Below are 16,787 nucleotides of genomic sequence, written 5' to 3' on the forward strand. Positions count from 1 at the left end.
TTAATTTTATCTTTGCAACGTATTTCTGTTCATTGCTGTAGATGTCAGAAACCGCCAGGGTCTATGATTATTGTGTCTGGCATATTTCTTGTGTAATCTCTTTTGAAACTCTGCATCTCACACTCGTAAAAGTCAAGGTCCTAGTCAAGTGTTTTCTAGAGCTATGTAGTAATTTAATTATTATTATTATTATTAGTAGTAGTAGTAGTAGTAGTAGTAGTATTAATATACAGTTAATCCAAACCATCTATAACAGGGAAGCAAAAGCAGTGCTGTTGTGAAGTGTTGATTAGTGTTGATCAGTGCTAAAATGGATTAAGCGTATAAAGTCCTGGAATTCAGATTCCAGTCCTGGTTTTAGTCATCACTAGGAGGTATGCAAGTGCCCAATCAGTTTCTTTAGCAGGTCAATTAATAACTATAGACTAAATCACGTACTGGAACTGGATTCAAAGTCCAGACCTGACATCTAAATCACGTTCTGTTCCCTAAACTAATGTTTTGGTGGATAGTTCCTTAAAGAACCATTTTGTGAACGAGATGCAATTGAATAGTTATAAAGAACTGTCTGATTATAGTTTTTTTTCCACAATTCCACACTGAGAGCCAGCTCAGGTTTTTAAGAGTGATTAGCAGGTCAGGAGTGTAAGAGCAGGACGCTCAGTAATGCTTGGAATAAGGCTGGGAATCCCATTTAAATAATGACTGATCATTAAAACACACCTGCAGACATCTGCTCAATCACTGATCCTCTCAAAGGAAATATTAATAAATAAATAAATAGCAGCCTGCAATCAGGTCATCAATAGTCTGAGTTCCGCCACAATTATGCCACACAATTACTCAGTGATGAAGAGAAGATGAAGCAGTTCTGGAAATCCAACAAGCATAATGCAATTCAGAACAATCACATTGTTGACATTGTCGATTCCATTGAAAGAGATTAAAATAACAAAATACAAGATGCTGCTTTCATTACACTCATTCTAGTGAACAGAGGGACCTACTCTCAGCTCATTTCTCTCTTTGTCCCCCAATTGCTGAAACATAATTCTTCAGGGAAGACCGCCTGCTTATATGAAAATGAGTACAATCCTATTCCATTTCCACCAACATTAAAACCTTGGCATGTACACATGGGAAAACACATGCAGCAGGGGCTTCTGGTCATGTTTTATGTTTCATCATAGATCTGCCTCTTGAAGAAAACATTAGTTGGAACCAATGATATCTTCACCAAAAGCTACAGTACTAAACTTGTTGGATGAAATGAGTGGGTTTTTTCATTTATTTGAAATCCCAAAATCAATATCTCTTCCAATTTTAGGCATATGCAATGCATGACTATGGTCATATGAGGTTTTTCTTTTAAAAAAATGTCCTTACACTGAAAAATAGGTGTTGTTTGTGGTTCACATCTTTGCCATTGCTTGTTTTGATCATAAACATTGGTATAATGCCTTTCTGATGTATTACTGAAGCGCAAAGTTCAATTTTCATTCCATTGAATCATTTTCAAATCTAATTTAAAAGATGTGCAAACACTGTGAGTCTGATGCAGCATACCTGTGTGTATAACTGTGATCTTTGATTCATGGTCCTGCAGGTACAGTGAGTCGTAACTGCACCAGCACAGGCTGGTCTCCTCCTTTCCCTCCATACCATGAGGCCTGCAGTGTAGATGACGACATCCCTGAGGTCAGTTTCTTCTTACCCAGGATTTGTCTGATTGTCTAATTGTATCTGACCAAACCTAAAGGGCTTATTTCCTACAAATTTGTAAGACGTAAAAGCACTCTCACTCTAGTCTGTACAGTGCCTTTGTTCACTACACTGCAAAGTAATCTGTCTGGAATGTACTTGGCAAATACACAAGCTGGTGAAATTACCGTTGTTTTTATATGTTAAATAAGAATTACATTACAAATAATCTACGGGTGATAAAACACAGGAAAATCTAAAAGATGTTCACCTTTAATGTCTCTGTTTGCTTCCCTGCTATTAGGACTCTGTATTTGTCTTTTTCTTTTTGGTTATGTGCTCTTTAGGGACTATATTTTAAAACAAAATCACACTGGTGATGTTTTGATGAATGGGGTCTGGCTGTAAATCACAAAAGATCCATACTTTCTGAAGTTAAGCAAAAATAAACCGCAGAGCATCAGATCCTGATACTACTTTTAGAATGATTTTTAAATATTATTTCACACAGCATCTCAGCATGACCTTTAAGATCATCAGTGAATGTCTTTTGTTTTCTCAGTAGGGCATAGGATGTATCATCAGCTCTCTGAGCATTTCTTCCTGAGAAACTGAACAGAGGAAAATGGCTCCTAATTAGCAGCAGTGTTCTCTAATGGGAATTTGGGCTTGTTAGTTCAGAACTATTCTTTGAGGCTTGCATGATCATTTCATTATGAATATTTTTACCTTGTACTTTGAATAACTTGCACGTTCCCAATTGCTGTTTGTTATATTGTGTTCAGTCACAGGATAGACCCTAGCGTTATGAAAGCACAGTTTCCCTCTTTCACGGTTTCACTCTGATTTGTTAGCTCAGTCATTCATTAAGTTTAACAATACAGTGCAGTTAATTCATTCATTCATTCATTCGTTTTCTACTTCATCCTGTTCTGGCTTTTGGTGGGTCCAGAGCCTACCCTGAATCACAAGTTTAATCACTCTCCCACCTGGGGAGAATTTTGCACAGCCAATCCACCTTCCAACAGTGGTTTTTTTTGTTTTGTTTTTTTGGGGTGGGTAGTGCTGTGCCATATTGTATTGTTCATAATTACATCATCATAATTTTTAAAATGATTTAAAAAACAATATCTTGATATTAGTGATATTCAGACTTGTTTATGTAATGACATCATGCCGTTACCCATAATACGGCATTTATTCTTTACATGAGTCATTTAGCCACAGTGAAGTATGATGGAAAGTGGCTCTGAGGTGGAGGAATTTGCTCCAGAAAGGGGAGTGGCTTGTGGAGGGGGGTTTGGTTATAAAATATCAGATGTACAGTAAACCATGGCATTATATTAGAAATGAAAGAAGCCTTCAGTATTATTACTATACATTAAATATATGTAATTTAATACAATTCATATTAATAAAACATTAATTTTGTCTGTTTTTGAAATGAATACAAATATTTTTCAGTGTTTTGTTCACATCGCCAAGAATATCGTTATCGCCAAAATACCCTGATATATCATGATATTATTTTAGGGCTATATTGCCAAACCCTAGTGGGAAATCCTTGTAGACTCCTTATAACCTCCTCACAGTGATCCAAGGCAGTATGTGCAGCACCATGCCACTCATAATTAAAAATCCAGTTCATAATTAATTAAATTAATTTTTGGTTAGGTACCATATAGAACTTTTAGTAAGTGAATGGTTAAGGTTAAACCATAAGGTTAAAATGTAAAATATTGCTTTCTACTGGGGAGCTATTTAGAAAAAAACACAACCTTTAACAACACTATGAATTAAAGTTTGGAATCATTTGTGACATTATCATTTTAGCTTGTCCCCCTTTGTCCCTTTAATTATTGAAAAGTGGATTCACTTTCTTGTGAGTACCGTCTGTCCCTGAACAAACAAACAAACAAACAAACAGACAGACAAACATAGAACCTCTGTTTTTATTAGTAGTTGCTGGACTAGAGAATCAAAAGGTCAAACACTTTGTCTCTGTCAGGTTCTATACAGATAACATTGTCCTGGAATGTAATTGCTTTTCTGTGTCAGTCAGTCACTCAGTCATTCTCTTATGCCAGAACCCTTAGATGGTGTGTAATTGCTGATTGTCTTTGCCCCAGGAGTCATATTTCACTACGGTGAGACTGATCTACTCCATCGGCTATGGAGCCTCCCTCTTCTCCCTCACTGTTGCCGTGGTAATCCTGCTCTTCTTCAGGTAATACTGCTTTCCATGGCTTTGAAATTCTTCAGTGAACTGTGTCGCAGACATCTTTTTATTATAGCCTGAATCTTTCAAAACCCGGTGATATAAAGTCTTAAGGTCTCAGTCTGAACTTTTTACTTTGATGTGGAACTTTCTATCTGTGTTCATGTGTAAGTTTTTTTGACCTGGGTGCTAAAGGCAAACTCAATCAGGGCTGGTGCCAAATTTATTTGAATGCAGATGGACCATCGTTCAGTGTTTCTCTCTGCTTTGGGCCCCTGCAGACATTTGGGCAAATCTGATAACACATGGTCAACTGAAAAGAGCAAATTAATTACCAGTGGTCCACTGCTTGCAGCCTGGATCCTGTGAGAGGCAGAGCCATTATTAGATGTGATTGCCATTTAACCAACAAAGAAGAAACACGGTGGCCTTTTCCTAAACAGCGTATCAGAATGAGGCTATATGTGTGCCCACGTTTGAGATTTGCATCCTCAGAGTAAACATGCTTATTTAAACACAGATAATTGCTCTAAATTTGGTTGATTTGATTTGTTTTTTTTTTCCAATTCTCAGTCAGTTTACTCATTGGTTGCTGAGTTTTCACATGGCTTAGATCAGAACAGCTGTAGTGCTGAGGAAGGGGCATGGACACACATCATGTGCATGCTCAGTAAAATTTGCTCAGTATACAGAATAAAATTTCATTTTGTGCATTCAGTGTGTACGCAGGTCACAGTAGACTAGTCCACTGGACATTGGGGCCACCAAGTTAATGAAACCTGCAGCCAAATTTAAGAATGTGAGTCTAGAATATTAAATTTACAATTACAAACATGCTTAAGTACAATATGACAGACAGGTGTTGCTTTTTCATGGTATATTTAGTCAGACTGAAGATTATGTTTCAATGCCATCGACCTACATTAATTTTCATTTGATCAGTCACCTTCACCCTCATTGATCAGTCAGCCCTGACACAGCTGGAGCGTTGTAATGTTGTAACAGATGGAGGCTTTTCTGAATATTAATTCCACTGAATGAGTTCCTCCCTGTTGTGGAAACTGTGGAAATGCAAAGTAGAAATGCTTGGTGTTGAAAATTTTTACTTACCTAATGCCATGCTGAGGACATGTCACTGTTGGAGAATTATGTGTAAGGTTACATGCAAGATATTGAAAGGATGTCAGGGACAGAAATAACATACAGAATCAAAAAGCAATGATCATCCTTTGTCCTTTGTTGTATTATACATTTGAGGCTCCCCTAAAGATGTAATTTTGTTAACTGGGTCTCTGGGCGTTTCTCAGGCCACCTGTTTGCACTTTAGTAAACAATAGGTGAAATTATATGGACACAGAAACAAGCAAGAGAAATGTCTACCTCTGTGTTTTGTATATTTATATTTAATAATATGTCAGTACTTAAAATTCTGTGCAAATTCAGAGACTATTCTTTCATTTACTAAATATCCATGTTATCATGTACAAGCCATTTGTCACGGTTGGGGAGGACAGACAAAGGAGGTGGACATAAACGCAAGGAATTTTTTTATTTAACAGGACCAAAACAAAACAAACAAGCAAGGAGGTTCACAAACTAACCACACGAACGAAACAGGAACAGACAGGAAGACTGACAGACAACCGAGAACAGGGGTAGATATGGGAGAGGCAGAGAGAGAGAAACACACATCTACACACACACAAGAACCGACTAGGAAACACAGCAAACACAGGGGTATATATACAAAGCACTAACAAGGAACACCTGATACTGATAACGAGAGGGCAGGAATACATAGGAGACACTGACTAGAGGGCAGAACTAAGGCAGGACTAGGGCAGAGACAAGAACAACAAACAGAGCCATGTGCTAAATGAGCACATGGTGACACCATTCACTTTAAAGTAACATATTTGACAGAATATTAAAGAAGACTGAAGTAAATATAATGTCATCAAATTATTTTTCAGTAATTACACTTTATTACTGAATTCACTCTTTCCAAGACACTTGCTTTAATTTTTCAAAGAAACCCAGAGGTTTCTTACAATTTATTTAATCAAACAAACATAATCAGAGATATAATATCATAATCAGTGAGTGTGTATGTGTGTGTGTGTGTGTTTGTTTGTGTACAGGAGGCTGCACTGTGCCCGAAACTACATACATGTGCAGTTGTTCTTCAGCTTTATTATCAAAGCTGCATCTGTCTTCATAAAGGACGCTGTGCTGTTTGCTGGAGAGGACACTGACCACTGCACTCTCTCTACTGTGAGTGTCCGTAAATACATACGTTTATAAAGTCTATAGAGGTTTAAAATGAAGGATATGGGAAAAATAATGAAACGTTGTATTGTTCGTGATTGCCAGGAAGCAGATAGATTATTGCAGTCTTTCAGTCAATCTAATAGGAGTGGCTGAAGGTTGTTTTTTATTTATTTTTGTTCCAAAGAATTTCACTGCAAACATAAAAGCCAAATTTAAGCCTTGAAAAGAGCCACAGTCAATTATTACAGAATTCACTTACATGACTTTTCTTTCTTTCTTTCTTTCTTTCTTTCTGCAGGCTGCCTGTAAGGCGTCTGTGGTGTTTTGTCACTACTGCGTTATGAGTAATTTCTCGTGGCTTTTGGTAGAGGCAGTGTATCTGAACTCTCTGCTGCTCTCTGCCTTTCCTCGTAGCCGCCGCTGTCTCTGGGGTTTTGCTCTGCTGGGCTGGGGTGAGCTACACTAAAACTGGCTCTGCAATGACACTATCAGCACCACTTCAGTAGCCTCCTCGCTGTCTTTCCTTCCACTTCTCCCTCATCCTTACCAAGAAATACAAGCCTGTGATTGTGTGTTTGTCAGATGATATAACCCTACATAACATGAAAAATATGAAAAAAGGAGGAATGCAGCACCATAAATCTGTACAAAAGTATAATTCTGCATTTAACCCTCCGTATCTCTCTCTCTCTCACACACACACACACCTCTTGGATGTAACTTAATTTGAAGATAGGGATAAAGATTATGTTTAAAACGGCAGTAACATTATGACTACCTCCTTGTTTCTACACTCACTGTTCATTTTACCAGCTCCACTGACCATACATGAGCACTTTGTAGCTCTGTAATTACAGATGATAGATGTTTGTTGCTCTGCATACTTTGTTTGTCCCCTTTCACCCTGTTCTTCAATTGTCAAGACCACCACAGAGCAGGTATGATTTGGCAGGCACTTCTGTGGTTGATCCACTCGTACCAGCACAAAACACTAACATAACACCACTCCGTTTGTGTCACTGAAGTGCTGAGAATGATCCACCACCCTAACCATACCTGCTCTGTGGTGGTCCTGTCCTTTGCAGAACAGGGTGAAAGTGGGCAAACACAAGATGCAGAGCAACAGATGAACTAGTCTGTAATTGTAGAAGTGCACAGTGCTGTACTGGGACGTGGAGCCGTTGAAATGTGTTATCGGGAGTGAAAAAATTTTATTCATATTATATATGCCATATATATACAGGGGTTGGATAATGAAACTAAAAATACCTGTCATTTTAGTGTGGGAGTTTTCATGGCTAAATTGGACCAGCCTGGTGGCCAATCTTCATTAATTGCACATTGCACCAGTAAGAGCAGAGTGTGAAGGTTCAGTTAGCAGTTTAAGAGCACATCTTTGCTCAAAATATTGCAATTCACACAACATTATGGGTGACATACCAGAGTTTAAAAGAGGACAAATTGTTGGTGCACGTCTTGCTGACGCATCTGTGACCAAGACAGCAAGTCTTTGTGATGTATCAAGAGCCACAGTATTCAGGGTAATGTCAGCATACCACCAAGAAGGATGAAACACATCCAACAGGTTTAACTGTGGACACAAGGGGAAGCTGTCTGAAAGGGATGTTCTGGTGCTAACCCGGATTGTATCCAAAAAAATAAAACCACGGCTGCCCAAATCACGGCAGAATTAAATGTGCACCTCAACTCTCTTGTTTCCACCAGAACTGTCCATCAGGAGCTCCACAGGGTCAATATACACGGCCGGGCTGCTATAGTCAAACCTTTGGTCACTCATGCCAATGACAAACGTCGGTTTCAATGGTGAAAGGAGCGCAAATCTTGGGCTGTGGACAATGTGAAACATGTACTGTTCTCTGCTGAGTCCACCTTTACTGTTTTCCCCACATCAGGGAGAGTTACGGTGTGGAGAAGCCCCAATGAAGCGTACCACCCAGACTGCTGCATGCCCAGAGTGAAGCATGGGGGTGGATCAGTGATGCTTTGGGCTGCCATATCATGGCATTCCCTTGGCCCAATACTTGTGCTAGATGGGCCAATGTCTACCGAACTATTCTGGAGGACCATGTGCATCCAATGGTTCAAACATTGTGTCCTGAAGGCGGTGCCATGTATCAGGACGACAATGCACCAATACACACAGCAAGACTGGTGAAAGATTGGTTGATGAACATGAAAGTGAAGTTGAACATCTCCCATGGTCTGCACAGCCACCAGATCTAAATATTATTGAGCCGCTTTGGGGTGTTTTGGAGGAGCGAGTCAGGAAACGTTTTCCTCCACCAGCATCACGTAGCGACCTGGCCACTATCCTGCAAGAAGAATGGCTTAAAATCCCTCTGAGCACTGTGCAGGACTTGTATATGTCATTCCCAAGACGAATTGACGCTGTATTGGCCGCAATAGGAGGCCCTACACCATACTAATAAATTATTGTGTTCTAAAACCAGGTGTTTCAGTTTCATTGTCCAACCCCTGTATATGTCCTCTGTCTATATTATTATATGTCTTAAATGTAGTATTCTAATATCCTCAGGAATATCTTACAGAAAAATGTATCGAGAGTATTTTTGTTATATTTCTATAGCGCAGGACATAATTAACATTCTTTATCCTCAACAAGCTAAAAAAAAGAGCTAAAGAAACCTATAGCATACAGAGTACACCCATATTCTCAATGTTTGTGTGCATGTTAACTCTCTCAGAGACAAAAAAAAGTTCTTACCTTTGGGACTCATTACTGTCAGACAGCGAAGCCTTATTCCTGCTAAAGTAATCTGTTTGCTCTAAATTAATTAACATCAGTTAGCTTTACTCAGCACGAGGAATGTCTTGTGAAAATCAATTGAAGCTTGTTGCTGTTGTGCACAAATAATTAGATTTCATTATTTCCTCTTTTATTTAAATGACACTCTTTGTATGAGAGGAATTTTCAATTAAGACATGTTTTTCTTGTGTTTATATGACCAGGTAATGAAGTAGCCTGAATACGTAGTACCTCTCTCTCTCTCTCTCTCTCTCTCTCTCTCTCTCTCTCTGTCTTTGCAGGAGTCCCGCTGGGGTGTATTGTCCTCTGGATCGTCTCGCGAGTATATTTTGAGGACACAGAGTAAATATCTCTCTCATTGATGTCTCCATTTTTCAAAATGAACAACTTTTGCAGATTTCAATGACACTAACGACATTTTCATCAGAGTGTGGGTGTGGAGTGAAACAGAAGTCATTTCCGTAGCTCCACATTAAAACCACACCTGTCTCTGCTCTATGCTTTTTATCTCCCACTCACCACTCACACAAAAGAGAATGCCTGCTCCTTCTCTGTTCTGTCTTCTGAATCCTTACAATGTACACCGATCAGCCACAAGAATAAAATCACTGACATGTACAATGTTTCTTTGTTACAATATCAACTGTCAAGTGGTGGGACATAATAGGCAGCAGGTCAACAGCCAGTTCTTGATGTTGGTGTGTTGGATCAGGACAGATCATCAAGTGTAATGATAGCATGATAACAGTATGAATTATGGGAAGAAGGCAGAGTCAGTTGTTATGGGCAATGTTCTGCTAAGCTCTGCTCAGTGGTGAAACCCTCGTTTGTAACTCAAATTGTTTAGTTTTGTAGCACTTTCGCTAATGCTGTTAGCCCTCTCCTGAGTTTTCCACCATAACTGATCCGGCAAAGTCAAGTCAATAAGTCAATATTATTTATTTATTATTTAAAACAGCAAAAATAAGTCAATATTACCCACCTCTGGAGCAAGAATAGTACAATCCCCATTTCGTTTGTGCTTGTTTACGTTTGCATTTCTCTCCGTTGTCTCCAGAAGCAATGAGCAGAAAAAGAGAAATCTAGCATACCGGACCTAGACTGTTTGTTTTTTTAATCATTTACAGACACTGGGGCTTCATAAACACATTAGACCGGTTTCAAGCCCGCAAACACACTGGTGCAGGAGTCTGTCAGCTGACACGACAGTTCTTAACAGCTAGCATCCTCCTAAACTGTTCAGTGGTATTGGATCAGCAGTAGCTTGAAGCAGTGGGCTGCCTCACATTTTTCAAAGGAGAAAATTCAACAAAAACTGGGGATAAACAAATCAAGAGAGGGCAAACACACTTCTGCACATTTATCCAAAGTTATCCACAGTTACTCGATTTTACCATTTCAAAAATCAGTTGTCATCAAAGTCAGTATCATCTGATCAGTCCTTTTTTATTTTTGGAATAATCTTATTATAAATGTATTTTTCAGGTGTTGGGACATTAATGAAGACTCCCCTTATTGGTGGATAATTAAGGCACCAATTGTGGTATCTATAGGGGTAAAATAAAAACACACATGCACACAAGCACATAATCTTAAACATTTTTTTGCATAAACAGTTGGTTTTGTGATACCTCTTGTCTGACCAGATCAACTTCCTGCTGTTCATGAACATTATAAGGATTCTAGTACAGAAGCTCAACCCACGTCTCATACAGTTCAACAACTCTTCACAGTACAGGTATGAAGCTAATACACATGTAGCCACAGAAACTATGACAGCAATAACTCAAACATTGTCTGAGGCTGGTTGCCATCACATACTTTTCTACTCACTGTATGAACTAAATAAACCCTTTTTCAGTTTTCAGGTGTTATCAGGTTATTTAATCTGGGCTGGATTGCATCAGGCTTTCTTTTTCAATTTCAGGGATTTCATCCACAGCAGAAGTCACGATCTGATAAAGGTTGGAAAAAAATAACTAGTTTTATGAATTAGGGCTCTCTCTCTCTCTCTCTCTCTTTCTCTCTCTCTTTTTCTCTCAATTCATTTTGTCCTTAGGCTCTCACTAGAATACAGAAAGGAAAATATTTTTGACAACATACGGCCCTGATACACTCCCATTGTTTTGGTTTTAAATACTTCACTGTTACAACTGAGCCTCTCTCTACAGCATCTATTTACAGACTGAAACTTACTTTTAGTGCTATGTATCCTAGCTCATAAGTATAGTGCAAAACCATGTTCCAACAAACCTCTTAATGAAGACTTAGTTTCAGTTGTGATCCTGCATGTTTCCAGTCTTCCAGCTCAAAGACTAGAATTAGTTCTGCCAGAGATTGGCTCTCACACTTCGTTATTCTAATAACCAACCTTAACTCATAATAAACTGCGGAGCTGGTCATCACCCCAGAGCTTTTCCAAGTGGTGGGTCAAATGCTAGCCCACCTTGGCTATTCCAACAGCACTGAAGTAAAGAAATATGAATATTATTCAGAAATATATACATACATATATATATATATATATATATAGTGGGTTTTATCACTTTGTCCCACCAGATATGGTTTTCCAGTTTTATGGCATCACTGAAGTGCTTCTCTATCTTTAGTGCTATAAATATCAACTGTGTTTCTTGATTAAAGTGCTGCTCCATTTTGCTGTGTGCGTCTGTAGACATCTTCAGTTCTGTCTCTGAATCTGAAGGTACTGCAGTGACTCATAAAGTGATGAAGGACTTGGACTGGAGTGGTCTCCTTGACACCAGAACCCTGTTTAAATAGAAACAATTGCAAAAACATATAGAACATGAATGAATGGGATGTAACAGTTGTTCAAAATTAGATGTATATGTTTTGTCATTTGATGTACTTTGTTTAATGTGTGCTGTAGATGTAGTTTTAGTTTTGAATTTAAAGAGATCTACAACATTCCTATGTTGTATTTAAATTGTGTGTGTCTTTTTGTATGTGTTGTGTGAATGTGTAAGTGTATCACTCTTCTTGTTTGATGATGTTATTATTTTGAGTGCTCACAATGGGAGCTGCTGCCCTAGCTGTGTTCATGCATATGCTGATTAGATGCAGGGCTTGTAACTGCTGCATCTCACAGCAGTGAGAAAATGATTGAATCCTTTATGTGGTAGAACTTTCATCTTAGAGCAGTTCTGGTGGACAACTGATAATTGATATTGTTTTAATAACTTTATTTATATTTTCAGTGTCTAGTGGTCTGCTGCAAAGAATTTATCAATCAAAAAAAATAACCTTTTGGACAGCAATGTGTCACTGGCTCCAAAATACTTATGTACACAAACTTAAAGGTAGAAATTTAGCTTTGCTTTGTCACAAAACAAAAAAACAACAACTCCACTGAAAACCTAGCTGACAAGCAGTGTGACAAACTCATGCCAACACACCCCTTAAATGTCACACAACAATACAAGCTCATTTTGAAATCCTGCCCTTTCAAATCCGTATTGTGCCCACGCTTAACAGAAGCACCTGGCACTAAACTCCCTCGCTGTCCTTCTAGCTAGACAATTTTTTTGAATTTTTCATGTGTTTTATAAGAAGGCTTCTTAACCTTTGCCACTTTCTGTATTGTTCAAATTTCTTTGAAAATTGCAATAGAGAGAGATTCTGTTTCTCTCTATCTTTCAGTCCCTTTATTCTGCCTCTCTTCTCCAGACGCCTCACCAAGTCCACTCTTCTCCTCATCCCCCTGTTTGGGACCCATTATGTGGTGTTTAACTTCCTGCCAGATTATTCCAACCTGAGCCTGCGTCTCTGCATAGAGCTGTGTCTTGGCTCCTTTCAGGTAAATCTAGCCGCCTCCTCTAAAGCAGTACACTCGTAAAAATGATGGTTCTACAAGGGTTCTTTATTAAAGGATAGGGTTCTGTATAGAACCCTGAACACTTTAAGAACCTTTTGGATGATTAAAAGGGCGGCATGGTGGCTTGGTGGTTAGCACGTTCCCCTCTCAGTGCTGGGATCTTAGGTTCAAGTCCCATCTGGGTGGAGTTTCCATGTTCCATGTTTCCATGGTCACTGCGACCCTGAAGTGGAAAAGAAAATATATGTATGGATGATTAAAGGGTTCTTTGCATTGTGAAGAGGTTCTACAGAATGTGCTATAGATGGTTCTATATAGCACTCTTTTCTAAAAGGTTGTATTTAGAAACATCTACAGCACATTCTACAAGAAACAAAAAGAACCTTTGTAGAATCATCACGTTTAAGTGTGAGCAGACATTATCCAACTGGAAATTATTTTCTTTACATCAGGATGTAAACTGCATGGCAATTTCTGCTCTCCTGCAACAAATATTACCGCCAGCTCTGTAACCAGGGATACTGCTGATTTGTGTATGATCATGATTTAAAGGAGATCTCTTTCAGTCTGTAACTCATTCAGAAGGCTGGTTTTAACACACAGCTCGTTATGAACTCTGTATGTCCAAAGAGTTATTCTTGTAGTTTTGAGCTACAGTGCCTGTATATTATGTAAATATAATTGTTTATAAATTTTATACTTAGTTGCTTGCCTTTGTATTTTCATTCTGCATTGATAGGTTTTGATTATATCAACATAAAAAGAAATTAATATAAAACAGCATTAATGTAAATCAGCACTACATGAACATGAACAGCTTTTTTGTATCTATGAAATTGTATTTACCAAATAAAAAAAACAAGGACCCCAGTTTTATTGATGACAAGATCTGTAGTTTATAATGCATTAAAAACTGTTTAACTCTCAATGGCACCATCTTGAGACCACGTTAGCCTGCTTATTGCAAGTGACATAATGAATTAGTTAAAATCTGGTTTGATGAGGTGCTTAACATCTTAATTCAAATGTATATGTAGCATGTCACTTCTATTTGATTAATTAATTAAATAATTTAATTTAATTTAATTAGTGAGTAAGTTTAAATAAAAAAAACTGAGATATTATAATAGCTATCATCACCTCATTCACTGGAAGTGTAAGTATTTTTACAGGAAAATAGTTAACAATGATGTAGTGGAGGCTCACTCTTAATAAAATAGTACTGAAGAGCCAGGTTGGTGAGAATGAAAAAACATTTAAATGTTTTGTCCAAGGATCTATACTTTATTTGGGCTTTTTTGACATTAGTCTCTATATTTATGTATTGGAGATAAAATATCATGTATGTACTCTCACAGTGTGGCAGCAGTCCATGCTGATCTCAAGCCCGTAATCTGTAGTGTTTGTAGGGATTGCTCTTTCATCCGATCAGTGATTAGAGAGCTACAGTTCATCAGATAATGATTAAGGTCAGGGTGTGAGTGCATTAGGTATTATCTGACTGGTACGTTCACATTGTTGATGCTTCAGTGGAAATTGGCTTAGCTGGAAATTGCAGGTAAATCATCAGCATTGACCGGTGTGGATAACATATTCATATATTTATAGACTCTGGATGCACCATGGTCCAGAGAATATATGGTGCTGCTGGGAAATCTCAGCTCTGTGTTCCATTGCCAGCATATATTTTTTCCCGGAGTGCAGTTATAACCAATCCTACACATCTGTTATATTTCTGAACCATTTTCAAGTGAGAGGGGCAGGTTGCGATTACAATTACAGTAATTTGCATTGTGAATCCATCCAAGAAATCCTACACTCTCCAGGTCCAGGGCTCACATTAAAGGGGTCGTCTACAACTGTGGGGAAGTGCTGTTCTCTCTGGTTTGTTTACGTTTAGAAGCTCAGAGTATTTTAAGTTTTCGCAATGTGTTTAATGGGAAAAATGACTGCTATTGGTACATGGCTGACATGTAACTTGTCTGTTTTTATTCACTGTTGAATTACCACAGAAACTAATTTATTACCAGAGTTGTTCATTTGGTAGCACATCTGGTAATGCAGTGAGCCATCTCCTGAATTTGGAGACATTCCACCTTAAGTGATCCGAAACAGCAAAAAAAAAAAAAACAGAGAGAGAGAGAGAGTCTAGCATACTGGACAGAGATAGTTTGACTTCATAAACATTTTAAGACCAGTTTTGATCATGCAAACAGACTGAAGGGCTAGCAAAAGTTGAGGAATTTAAATTTTTTCTAAATTTTATAAAAAGTAATTTTTGATTAAATTTATTAATGTTGCCTTTCATATTGAGTTCATATTCAAATTGTGCTGCACTGTTATTGCTATAATGCACTATTGTTTACTGTGACAAGAGCAATATAACAAAACCCCATGCACACTTTACCTGGTTTCCATGTCTGCAGAGATTTTGCACACTCAGATATGAAACTGAAATGTGTGTATCTCTGAAAATTAACCATGTGGGTGTCTAATCAAAAGTTCAGTGAAGTGCATCTTGAGTAAAACCTCACTAGGATTCTGCAGCACACCGCCACACTCCATCCAAGATTCTGATGCAAAATCAACAGGTTCCTCATTCAGAGTCACACCTGCCTTGAGTAAACACGGTCAACTGCTGGATCACAACTCGGGTTTCGCCTTTACATCTGCCGTACAAACACGCTCTCAACCTCACAGACATGTCCTCTTGAACTTTTTAAATCTTTCATTCCCGTTTGGCAAGCAGAGCTCAAGCAAGATTAGTGCTGCCTAAGAAAGCGTGGGGCGTGCTGATACTCCCATGATCCTGCATACATTATCCAAAAGGGAGCTCTCATTCTGTGGTATGTGTACAGATCCAGCTGAGATATCAACAGAAACAGACAGCAAGCTTAGGCTTAATTCCCTGCTACTCTAGGTCATTCTGTCAGACAAGAGAAATGATTTCAGTGTTCGTTTCTTTGTGTGTGTGTGTGTGTGTGTGTGTGTGTGTGTGTGTGTGTGTGTGTGTGTGTGTGTATGTGTGTGTATATACATCATAAAAAAGCCACCTTACAGTTTTTGTACATTTGTCTACATGTAAGAGCTTTGTTATTATATTTACTAGTTACAGTGGTTACAGTGGTCTTCAATGTGTGAATCAGATAAAGTAAAGCAACTCTAATTACCCTTCTCCTCTTGCTCTGTTTCTCACATTTTTCTTGTTTTTTTTTTCTTCAGGGGCTCATTGTGGCAATTCTCTACTGTTTTCTTAACCAAGAGGTGAGTCTGCCTTCTAAAAACTAACCAAAAAAAGGTCAGCAAGTGGAGTACAGCAAACTAAAACCTGAAGTTAGCCAAATAACATCTCAGTTTGTCTCTGGCTGAAAGGGTATAAATATTGCTGGAATCCATTACATACTTCCAAACTACAAAACTGACGTATGCTCACCCAAATAACATCAGTTCACCCTGAGGCTGTAAAAAACACATACCTTTAACAGCACTATGCTAGACTGCTGCACTAAATATAACTAAATATATATGCTCACCATGCTCTTTGTTAGTGAATTCACAGTTATTCCTGAGGCAGGCAGGGTACCACACTGGCAGAGTATTTTAATTTATTGTAAATTAGATATCCCTAGTGAAACATGCCTGTGTTTGAGTACTGAAGCAAATTGAGTGCTTCATATAATAACCCCTGAGGTCTAAAGAACAGCAGCTGAGAAGACTTGTAACAATTAATGATATCACTACATGAATATTTGCCAGTAATTACAACCTGTCTTAAAATAACTGTAAGGGCAGGATGGCATTTTACAAGGGAATAGCTCTGTAACAAATTATGAATGACTAATAATCCAGAATTCAAAATCAGGGGTTAAGGTTAAGTGCACAAAAATGGAAATGTTCTAGACGTACCACCGTAAAGCCACTCCCTGTTTGGTGGTTGTGGTCTGTTGATTTGGCTTTCTTATATCTTATTGCAT

General features: G+C 38.3%; 1 protein-coding gene across 1 annotated transcript in view; it reads left to right on the forward strand.

Annotated features, from left to right (window-relative positions):
• The window catches only part of ghrhrl (growth hormone releasing hormone receptor, like), a 38,504-nt gene that overhangs the window by 20,530 nt on the left and 1,187 nt on the right, over positions 1-16,787 (forward strand). The window contains exons 4-12 of the mRNA XM_066672300.1: positions 1,607-1,698; positions 3,831-3,928; positions 6,061-6,193; positions 6,489-6,642; positions 9,260-9,320; positions 10,464-10,533; positions 10,625-10,716; positions 12,666-12,795; positions 16,036-16,077. Of these exons, the coding sequence (XP_066528397.1) occupies positions 1,607-1,698; positions 3,831-3,928; positions 6,061-6,193; positions 6,489-6,642; positions 9,260-9,320; positions 10,464-10,533; positions 10,625-10,716; positions 12,666-12,795; positions 16,036-16,077 (872 nt within the window). The remainder of the gene's footprint in view (positions 1-1,606; positions 1,699-3,830; positions 3,929-6,060; positions 6,194-6,488; positions 6,643-9,259; positions 9,321-10,463; positions 10,534-10,624; positions 10,717-12,665; positions 12,796-16,035; positions 16,078-16,787) is intronic.

This window comes from Hoplias malabaricus, chromosome 5, assembly GCF_029633855.1.
Source record: "Hoplias malabaricus isolate fHopMal1 chromosome 5, fHopMal1.hap1, whole genome shotgun sequence".
NCBI lineage: Eukaryota > Metazoa > Chordata > Actinopteri > Characiformes > Erythrinidae > Hoplias > Hoplias malabaricus.